Below are 10,144 nucleotides of genomic sequence, written 5' to 3'. Positions count from 1 at the left end.
ATTATATATATATATATATATATATATATATATATATATATATGTGTTATATATATATATATATATATATATGTGTTATATATATATATATATATATATATATATATATATATATATATATATATATATATATATATAGGTATGTATATGTGTTGAATAAGTCAAACAAATGAGGAAGTCAACAAAAGTCAAAGATGACGAAGCTAAACCCCCCCCCCCCCCACGTTTTTGCCTCCTACTCTACATCAACTTGCAGCCAACTCTCCATATACTCAAGTGTACTAGAAGATATTTGTTTCATGCATATATGTATACATGAGTTTGTGTGTGTAAGGGTGTGTGTTCATTTTGTAATCTTGTAACACTTCCTACAAACTACAAACACTCCCAAGAACATCACCAATCATCATCTTCTTCAAGAACAAAGACAAATCCCTGGAGAAAATGAAGAACACCAAGATCAAACAACAATGAAGTGAAGAACACCAAGATCATCAACAAGCTAAATGAAGAACACCATCAACCATCTTCATCTTCTTCATTGAAACTCAAGGTTCTTCATCTTCACTATCCTTGTTCATCACACCATTTACCACCAAACACCTCCCTTATATTAACCTCCTTCCAATCTCAAAATAATCTCCAAACACCCTCCAAATACCCTCCTTAAACCTCTTCCAAAAACCCTTTCAAATCACCACAACCATCACCACCTTGCTGTTTTTCGACATCAGAATCTTCAAGTCAAAAACGAAGAAAACTGGGCTCGTTACAAGCACAAAAAGACTAGAGAGATTTTCAGCATCAATTCTTCAGAACATTACCTACATCTAGAAATTTTCGTGGACGATTTTGACCACGGGAAACCCCAAAGAGACGCGAGAGAGAATTGGCTATCCAGAGAGATTTTTGTTTTCGAGTTCAGAATCTGCATGTTAGAAAACAAAAAACCGAGCACAACACAGCCAAAATAAGACTAGGGAGATTTTCACCACAAATTCTTTAGAACCTTACCTACATCTAGGAATTTTCGTGGACAATTTTGACCACGGGAAGCCCCAGAGAGACGCGAGAGAGAAATGGCTATCCAGAGAGATTTTCTGAAAACTGAAGGTTTTTAATCTGTGTATGCAAGGATCTGCGCGAACACGACCCGTGTTGTTTTTGCCTAAATCAACATGACCCGTGTTCAGGATTTTGACATTTAAAACCTTCTAAAAACCTCCTACACGACCCGTGTCACTTGTGCCTTATTCTACACGACCCGTGTTCAGAAGCTTCATCAAGAAAACCCTCCAAAACCCTCCTACACGACCCGTGTCACTTGTGCCTTATCTTACACGACCCGTGTGCATGTTTTTACCCAAAAATACTTCAACTACAAATACATAAACCCATGTATTTTGTACCCTTTTGTAAACACTTGTTTTACATAAAATCGAGCTTTAAATGAACTTTTTGTTACTTATCCAATGCCGGATTGATCTTTGAACAAATATCAACCAGTCGCTCCAAGAGTCCCAATATCGACCAGTCCATTCAAAGAACAAATATCGACCAGTCGCTCCATAAGTCCAGTTCAGTCAATTTATTGACGAACCTACTTGATATATATTTATATATTTATATACTTTATTATAGCTTTATGTCATTTAAATATAGTCATTTAAATACAGTCATTTATATTATTTATAGCTTTACGTCATTTAAATACAGTCCTTTATATTATTTATAGCTTTACGTCATTTAAATACAGTCATTTATATTATTATAGCTTTCAGTCATTTATAGCTTTTATATTTATACTTATTCCGCAATTATTATTCTTTATATATATTTACATCTTATATCTTAAACTTATATATCTATCACACAGTAACTGGTAACCGAGCCTTTTGTTGTAGTGGTCAGATTTTTATATTTCCAACCATCGGTATCTGAGCTGATATATAAAAGGAATAATATCCAACACCTACAAAGTCTTCAAAGGTGCTCCAATGCTCCTTTAATCATCCATAGCTCGAATCCTCGTCGCCTCGTCATCATTCTCGTCCAAATTTTAAGTCCAACTTGCTTTCTTGTTTATGTTGACACCAAGCCTAATCGCACCACTTTAAGTCCACAAGCAAACCGTAAGCCTCCAAAAGTCCAGCACGCCTCCCTACCACCAATAACAAAAAGTCTTCAGTAAATCCTGAAATTATGCTCAAAAGACTATAAAGTAGCCGATAAAGGTGAAAAATTACAAAAACGGAAAATATGCATAAATATGTACTAAAATGAGATGGAATGAACTAAAAATAAACTAAGAAAAGAAGTAATAAAATGAAACTATCAAATCACCCCATGCTTAAACCTTACTTGTTCTCAAGTAATACAAGACTAAAATGAACTTGATATGAACTATCCTAAAAAGGAAAAAGAATGAACATCTTAGGCATAAATTCTTGAACACACCCTTAAAATAAAAACATATAATCCATTTTTAGGAATAAGAACCGCTTTATAGGATGCGCCTTTGTAACTTTTCTATCAAGGGATACATGTTGAACAAGATACAAGATAAGCATGCATACTTCACTATTTTGGTTTATGTGACACTATTTCGTGGTCCAATCTATCCCACAGGCCATAAGAAAGCGTTCATCAATTAGAATGTTCCTTACTCCTCACAATTCCAACCCCACGCCAAGGAACAAGACCTAGGAAAAGATAACTCATGCCAAAAATGGAAAGGAACGAGCTATGTACAAAGGTTGACAAACTATAATCATCTAGAAGAATAAGTGCTTCCACCAAAATAAGTTCCATGTAGAGCGAAGAATCGAGCACGCGATAAGCAAAGGGAACCATTGTACTTGCCATCAAAAGATGAAATCTAAACTAGAAAAACATAAAACTAGAAACAAATTACATGAACTAAAATCCAAAAGTTCTAAACATCTAACAAATGAAAAATGGATGTAACTCTGTGGCCCGACCTTTTTTTATGGACAAAAAAACCCCAAAGATACAATTACAAATACAAAATGTTTGAGCTACTAACAAAAAATCTATAAAAAACAATGAAGGAAACAGTAATTTGTTTTTAACTACATTCGCATTTTATAATTGCGATAATATCCGAATTTTCAAAACGATTATATATATATATATATATATATATATATATATATATATATATATATATATATATATATATATTAAAGACTCTAAAAGACTAAAATCAACAAAAATAAAGTTCACACTTCATATAAGATCAAAACTTGACTTCTCCAAACAAAAATAAACACATATGAGACTTCACATAGCACATACTAAATACTAGACTTCTACTAAAATTTTTCGAACATTAGTGCAAAATTTTTCGAACCGAAATTTTAAAACAACTTGACTTTGACTTGTGAAACATAAAAACAAAACTAGAAAAAATGGGTAGTTGCCTCTCTCTTTCTCTCTCTCTCTCTCTCTCTCTCTTTCTTTGGGGGCTCACTTTTTGGTTTACCACAGGAGTTTTACATATATAGATGAAATAAAAATAAAGCATAACTATATACAAACTATAAGTGATAACTAAATCTAACCCAAACAAGAGGCCAAACGAGCGAATCTAAAGAAACTAAGTGAAAAAGTTGGGCACAACTACACTAAGGCTAATAGTGGGGAAAATGTGTCTAAAGAATAAGGTGATGAGATATGATGTGTAATGTAGAAGATAGACACTAAGGATCTCAAAATAGCAAAATCTAGCTTGTATTCCTCTCTTTGGGGTTCGATTGTGGCTTGTAAGGAACATGCAGGTGAGGAACTAGTTGATACGAGGCTAAGTTGTCGCCCTACTTATGCCACACTTGTCATGAGTCGATTCATATGCATAACTACTTGTACTCTCTCCCCATGTATATATAAAAGAATACGCAATAACTGAAAGTCTCTAAGATCGATTCTTATTTGTTATGTAAGTTTCAAAAAAAATTGTATTTAAGGTGTGTCGAGTCTTTCAAGTAAAGATGTTCAAGGATAAGAATAAATAGATAACAAAAAAATGCATGAATGCTAATGCCCTAATCCAAATGTTATGCAAAAATAAAAAGTGAAAAAGAAGATAATAAAATATTTTTGGAGTTTTATAAATAAAATTTAATGCAAATTAGCTTGAACTAATATGTTATGCAACCTAAAAGAATGCATGAAAAGGTAAAAGAAAAGGGAATACCCCACCCCCAAGCTTAGAAATAAGCATTATCCTCAATGCTTGGGGTGAGGAGAAAGTACCAAAACTGGGGCTCAGGAGGAGGATATGGGTATTGAGGGTAAGGGTAAGGGTAGGGTGGAGGGGAGAGGGTAAGTGGGGGGAGGGTATGGATATGGAGGAGGAAGTGGTACATTCTCAAAGTGGTTTTGTGATTGGTGTCACCCCCACATATGGTGCAGTTTTTGTGACATCATCTGGTTGGAGACACAAAGACCCTCGAACCATTCGGCAAAATTAGGGGAAGCGGGTAATATTCGAGATGTGCTTGGGGTTGGGTTTGTTGTGGACCATGTGTGGGTTCATCATCGGACTCGTCATCCATATGCATCCTGTCATCATATCGAGCATGGAGTGCATCCTCATTGAATGTCTGGATGATGGTCCTCTCAAGTCTCCACTGAGTGCGATTGTGGAAAGTGAAGTTAAAGACTCGAGGGTCGAGAAGAATAAGATATCAAACCCCTTAAGGAGAATACCATGTAAAACCATCTCTACTCCTATGATAGATGTGATGCATGTTTGTTAGAACATGCTCATCCAAAATAATTTTGTTGTCTACAGGCATGTGGTCGTCCGGGAGCTTGATGTTAAGACCGCGGTCTAAAAGGGTGACAAATCCTCCAATGCAAATATCACCGGATGCTTTGGTTTTCATGAGTGCACATTTGTAGAAAAAGAACGAGGCAAAATCTAGGATCGAAGGGTTTTCATGTCATGTCATGCACCAAAGGAAGAATAGCTTAATTTTCGTGACTTGACCAACTTCTTTACAGGAAAAGACAGTGCACACCAAGATATGATGGGCAATGCAGAGGCACAGGTGAATGATGGAGGTTTCCTTATCGCGGTCAACACAAGAAAAGATCCCACCAGTAATTTATGTCCAAAAAGTCTCATGGTTGAACTCGGGAGGCAGTGAATCAAAATCCACGAATGTGTTCGAGGTAGGTAAGCCCAAGATGTTATTTATCCTTGCGAAATCGATGTGCATCGACTCTCCCATAAGTTGGAATGTACCTTTTTTTCTCTCGTTGTCTAACCCTCAGTCAGCAAGGAACTCTGTAGTAAGGAGTTGGTATGTATGTGCCATGAGATTGAGAAGATTTTTCCACCCAATGTTACAAAACAATTGAGTAACCCCATCAAGAACCCCTAACGAAATAAGTGTGGACCTGGACATAAACTTGATTGAGGCATCTCTTCTCTGAAAACTCTTTCTATAGTTTTCAGTCGCCTTTATGTCTCTGAACCTTGGAATGTCGGGTTCCTCATTTTGAGCTATAGCGAGAGCTTGGCCTCGGATGGCAGCCGAGCGCTTTCTTGACGTAGACATGACTAACCTGCAAGCAAATTTACAACCACACGGACCAACAATTCCAAAAAATAATAGTGTAATTCAATTCACCAATCGACTCCCTATGGACTTCTAAAAAGGGTCAACAACTAATGTAAAATATATTTCCTAGACTCATTTGAAGCAATGCCATTTAATTTATCATTCTAAAACATGCATACGGATTAGTTAATGTCAGGGAAGGAATGTACCCATTGGCAACCACGGATTTTGAAAATCAAAAATTGCACGCGAAAATTTAGGATTTGAAAATCTTGCAATACTCCACCCCAAGCTTGACGCTCTACTCAATACTCCATGAGAACTAATTTACCACGAAAACCCGAGAAATCCGGCAACGGGTTAAAATTCCGGCGAAATTTTCCGACGAGCTTTGAGAAATATTTTTAGTGGGATTTGTAGCCTAGACCGAAAGGAACACAATGGTGGTGTTGAGATTTTGATAGGTGGTCGGAGGTGGCCATAAAATCGAAGAGAGTGGTCGCCGGTCTTGATTTCGAGGGTGGATCGGGACAACATCTCGGTGGGAAATGTAGAGCTTGAAAAATAGAAGATAAAAACGCTAGTTTCACTCGATTCTGATCGGTGGTGTGATAGGAAATCAATTTTTTGTGTTTAAAAATGGAGGTTGGAGAGAGAAGAAGAAGAAGAATGAGAGAAGAAGGAATGGCTGATAGGGTTTCGTGGCTTAATGATTGGTCAAACTCGGTCAATGCATAGGTCAACGAAAGTCAATGACTCATGCAGACATTTTTTTGGAGTAAACGCGGTCTGTGTGAGGTGCTCTAAAAAGGTTCTTAATCGCAAAGATGACACGGTCGTTTTAAGGGGATGCACATGGACTGTTTGTGGTGCACGTAAACAAACCTTCGAGTACAAGCGGACCATTTGTGAACCCATAAAAATTTCCGAACCTTCACGCTTGACCAAAACAAACACCAGGGCCTCAAAATTCAACACGCTTTCACTGCAAGAAGGAAGAAGAAATTTGGAATGCAAAAAAGATTTGGCTAACATTTATTTGGAATTGAAAAGGAAGAAAGCACAATGCTTTCCAAAAATGCCCTTCTTTAACGTCTTTGGTGAGACATCCTTCCCTCTCGGTTTCAGTATACTGGGGCATCCAATCGGATGACATCTAAGACATTTGCATTAAAACCTTCGTAGAAAGGTTTCAAACGATGCCCTGAAGATTTTCCCCGTTTCTTCACTTTAGATCTCCACATCTCCATGTTCACAGGCTTTTAGCACAACAAATAGACCTGTCTAACTTGACCTCGATTTTCTAAGAAATAATTTCAAACGGGAATGGTATAGTAAGAGTCTGTATCCCAGCTTGAAATGTTTTCGGGTGATGGACTTGTCATGGTAAGTTGTGGTTTTCTCCTTGTATATCCTTGTATTCTCTTCAAATTCATTCCTCAATTCTTTTAACTCTTGAAGTTGAAGCTTCCTATGTCTTCCCGCTTCACCAATGTTGAAGTTGCATTGCTTGACCGCCCAAAATGCACGGTGCTCCAATTCCACGGGAAGATGACACAGTTTTCCAAAAAACCAACCTAAATTGAAACATGTTTATCGAGGTCTTGTAAGCAGTTTCATAGGCCCATAAGGCATCATCAAGCCTCGAATTCCAATCGTTTCTTGTTGGGTTCACCGTCTTCTCAAGGATAGACTTCGCTTCTCGATTCGAAACCACCGCTTGACCATTCGTTTGGGGGTGCTAAGCGGTAGAGACGCGGTGGGTCACGTTGTATATACTCAATAAAGTCTCCATCATCTTACTGAAAAAATGCATCCCTCTATCACTAATCAAAGCCTACGCATACCAAAACTCACAAATATATTAGATTTTAAAAAGTCGATAACCGTTTTGGCATCATCCGATCTTGTAGCTTTGGCCTCAACCCATTTTGAGACATAGTCAACTGCGAGTAAAATGTAAACGTTACCAAATGAGACGAGAAATAGGCCTATAAAATCAAACCCCCATACGTCAAAACTTCACAAACAATGATTGGATTTTTTGGCATTTGATTCTCTTGTGAAATGTTCCCCGCCCTTTGGTACCATTCACAACATTTGCAAAAAAATAACAATCATGTGACATGGTTGGCCAAAATAATCCACACTCAAGAACTTTCCTCAAAGTTCGGTTAGGTCCGAAGTGTCCCCCACAAGGAAATTCATGAAAAAAATTGTAAAACGGATTGATGTTCTTGTTGGGGTACACATCTCCTGATAATTTGATCAGGATAATGTTTCCATAAATAAAGTTCATCCCACACATAATATTTTGTATCACTTTTCAATTTATCTTTTTGATCACGTGTGAATGTGTCAAGATACCTTTTCGTGACCAAAAAGTTAACGATATCAACAAACCAAGTAATAGAGTGAGTAAGGGAAAAGAGATCCTCATCCGGAAACTCGTCCCGCAACAGGAAAGGAGTCTCGTTTGAAGTGATCCAGCTTAGATGATCGGCAACAAGGTTTTCGCATCCACGCTTGTCCCAAATTTCCAAATCAAACTCTTTCAATAGTAGGATCCACCGGATGAGTTTTAGCTTTGCATATTTCTTCGTCATCAAGTACTTGAGGGCCGCATAATTCGAATACACAATAACTTTGGTACCAAGTAGATATTGCCTAAACTTCTCCAAAGCGAACACTATGGCCAATAGCTCCTTCTCCATGGTAGAGTACTTGCTTTTAGCATTGTTAAGTGTCCTTGATGCATAATAGGTCACATGAGTGGCTCTTCCATTCTTTTGACCCAAAATAGCGCATATAGCATAGTTGCTTGCATCATACATAATCTCAAAGGGGAGATCCCAATTTGGTTCTTGTATAATGGGGGCAGATATAAGCAACTCTTTAAGCTTGTCAAAAGCCTCTTAGCATGCCACATTAAACTCAAAATCAACATCATTTTGCAAGAGTTTGCATAGTGGTCTTGTTATTTTTGAAAAATCCTTGATGAACCTTTGTTAGAATCCCGCAAGACCTAAAAAAGAATGAACTTCCCGAACACAAGTTAGGTAAGGTAAGCTTTGAATGACATCAGTTTTAGTCTTATCTACATCGATTCCTTTCTTTGACACAATATGACCCAAAATAAGACCTTGAATCACCATAAAATGACATTTTTCAAAATTTAAGACCAAGTTCGTTTGAATGCACCTTTTCAAAATTTTGCCGAGATTGGTCAAACATTCTTGAAAAGAGCTTCCATACACTGTAAAATCATCCATAAGAACTTCAATTATGTTTTCAACATATTCCGAGAAGATACTAACCATACAATGTTGGAAAGTGGTCGAGGTATTACAAAATCCAAATGGAATTCTCTGGTATGCAAAAGTTCCAAATGGACATGTAAAGGTTATCTTTTCTTGGTCTTCCGGTGCCACCGAGATTTGGTGAAAACTAGAATACCCATCTAGATAACAATAACGAGACTTTTTGGACAACCTTTCTAACATTTGGTCAATGAAAGGAAATGGAAAATGATATTTTCTTGAGCTTGCATTAGGTTTGCGATAATCAATACATATTCTCCACCCATTTTACACGCGGGTGGGGACCATTATACCTTTGATCTTCTCGACCACCGTGATTTCAATATTCTTCGGGACTACTTGCACCGGGATCACCCACTTGTTATCTGATATTGGATAGATCATTCCCACATCAAGAAGCTTCAATGTCTCTTTCTTGACCACTTCCATTATTAGCAAATTTAATCTCCTTTTTCACATCTCGGCTTGGTTTGCATTCGTCCTCCATAAATTTTGTGCATACAAGTGGAGGGGCTCAATCCTTTGAAATCCCTAATCTTCAAACCCATTGATTATTTATGTCCCTTCAACACCTTGAGGAGTTTCTCTTCTTCAAATTCAGTTAAGTGAGTTGAAATGATAACTGGAAGAGTTTCATTATTTCCCAATTATGCATACTTCAAGTGTTGAGGTAGGAATTTTAATTCCAATTCCGATGGTGGAATTAGGGAGGGTGGCAATTTCATGTGAGTTTGAGGTAATTCATTTTGCTTCACACTACATCGAGTAGTTTTCTTGATCTCCAAATTGTTAACCAACCTTTCAACTTTCGAGTCTAATGAGTAGAGATTCAACTTCTTGGATAGTTTCCCACAATTAAATTTGTTGCTTAAAATCATCTCCGACGTGTAACCATTAGACAACTCAAACATTTCTTGGGTTAGGAGTTCAAGAACATCAACAAATCACAAGGATGAAACATCACTAGGATATCTCATGGCATCATAAATGTTAAAACTTATTGTTTCACCATCAAACTCTATTGTTAAACTTCCTACATACACATCGATTTTTGTCCTAGCTATCTTCAACAACGGTATCTGAAGTAAAATTAGGGCTGATTTGGAGGACATTTGTTCTTCTAAATCAATCACATAGAAATCCACTGGAAAGACCAATTGGTTTACTTGTACTAAGACATCTTCTAGGACACCTCTAGGAAAAATAATTGATTTATCTGCAAGAGAAATTATG

At 37.1% G+C, this 10,144-nt stretch overlaps 1 protein-coding gene across 1 annotated transcript; it reads right to left on the bottom strand.

Moving 5' to 3' along the window:
• Positions 1–6,875: 6,875 nt before the first annotated feature.
• Positions 6,876–9,340, bottom strand: LOC145016769 (uncharacterized). The gene is made up of 4 exons (XM_078974986.1): positions 9,205–9,340; positions 7,915–8,505; positions 7,439–7,582; positions 6,876–7,168 (listed from the first exon to the last, which is right to left on the bottom strand). Exons 1-4 carry the CDS (start codon positions 9,338–9,340, stop codon positions 6,876–6,878), a joined length of 1,164 nt encoding a protein of 387 aa, XP_078831112.1.
• Between the last annotated feature and the right edge of the window lie 804 nt (positions 9,341–10,144).

This window comes from Lactuca saligna, chromosome 9 (genome assembly GCF_052625555.1).
Source record: "Lactuca saligna cultivar CGN05327 chromosome 9, ASM5262555v1, whole genome shotgun sequence".
NCBI lineage: Eukaryota > Viridiplantae > Streptophyta > Magnoliopsida > Asterales > Asteraceae > Lactuca > Lactuca saligna.
Note: the sequence above shows the minus strand (reverse complement) of the source record. Positions and strands in the feature narration are given on the sequence as shown.

Excerpts from the sequence above, each read along its gene's own strand:
- LOC145016769 (XM_078974986.1), bottom strand. The coding sequence starts at position 9,340 with ATGGAAGTGGTCAAGAAAGAGACATTGAAGCTTCTTGATGTGGGAATG. Across the intron at positions 7,583-7,914 it reads TCAAAAAGATAAATTGAAAA|GCCTATTTCTCGTCTCATTT; the intron begins GTGATACAAAAT and ends TTGATTTTATAG. Across the intron at positions 7,169-7,438 it reads TAATATATTTGTGAGTTTTG|GTTGGTTTTTTGGAAAACTG; the intron begins GTATGCGTAGGC and ends GTTTCAATTTAG.